Source organism: Buceros rhinoceros, unplaced genomic scaffold (assembly GCF_000710305.1).
Source record: "Buceros rhinoceros silvestris isolate BGI_N320 unplaced genomic scaffold, ASM71030v1 scaffold35693, whole genome shotgun sequence".
Lineage (NCBI taxonomy): Eukaryota > Metazoa > Chordata > Aves > Bucerotiformes > Bucerotidae > Buceros > Buceros rhinoceros.
The window spans coordinates 1,524-1,756 of record NW_010405940.1 but is presented as its reverse complement, the minus strand read 5'-3'; the positions used below and the strand labels follow the sequence as shown (position 1 = coordinate 1,756).

Genomic DNA, 233 nt, shown 5'->3' with positions numbered 1-233 from the left:
TCGTGGTCCCTCTCAGGATGCTGCTCTCCATCGCGGTCCCCCCTTCATCACTGCGGGTTTCCATGGTGGTCCCCTCTTCTCCACCGTGGTCCCTCCTGACCCCCCGCCACCGCCCCTTCCCCACCGCAGTGCCCGTTGCAGGTACGACAACATGGCTGAGCTCTTTGCGGTGGTGAAGACGCTGCAGGCGCTGGAGAAGGCCTACATCAAGGACTGCGTCTCCCCCAACGAGT

General features: G+C 63.9%; 1 protein-coding gene across 1 annotated transcript in view; it reads left to right on the top strand.

Moving 5' to 3' along the window:
• Positions 1 to 127: 127 nt before the first annotated feature.
• Positions 128 to 233, top strand: part of VPS28 (vacuolar protein sorting 28 homolog (S. cerevisiae)) — a gene marked incomplete at both ends in the record, with an annotated part of 1,625 nt that continues 1,519 nt past the window's right edge. Inside the window, one exon of the mRNA XM_010133918.1 lies at positions 128 to 231. Within this exon, the coding sequence (XP_010132220.1) occupies positions 128 to 231 (104 nt within the window). The remainder of the gene's footprint in view (positions 232 to 233) is intronic.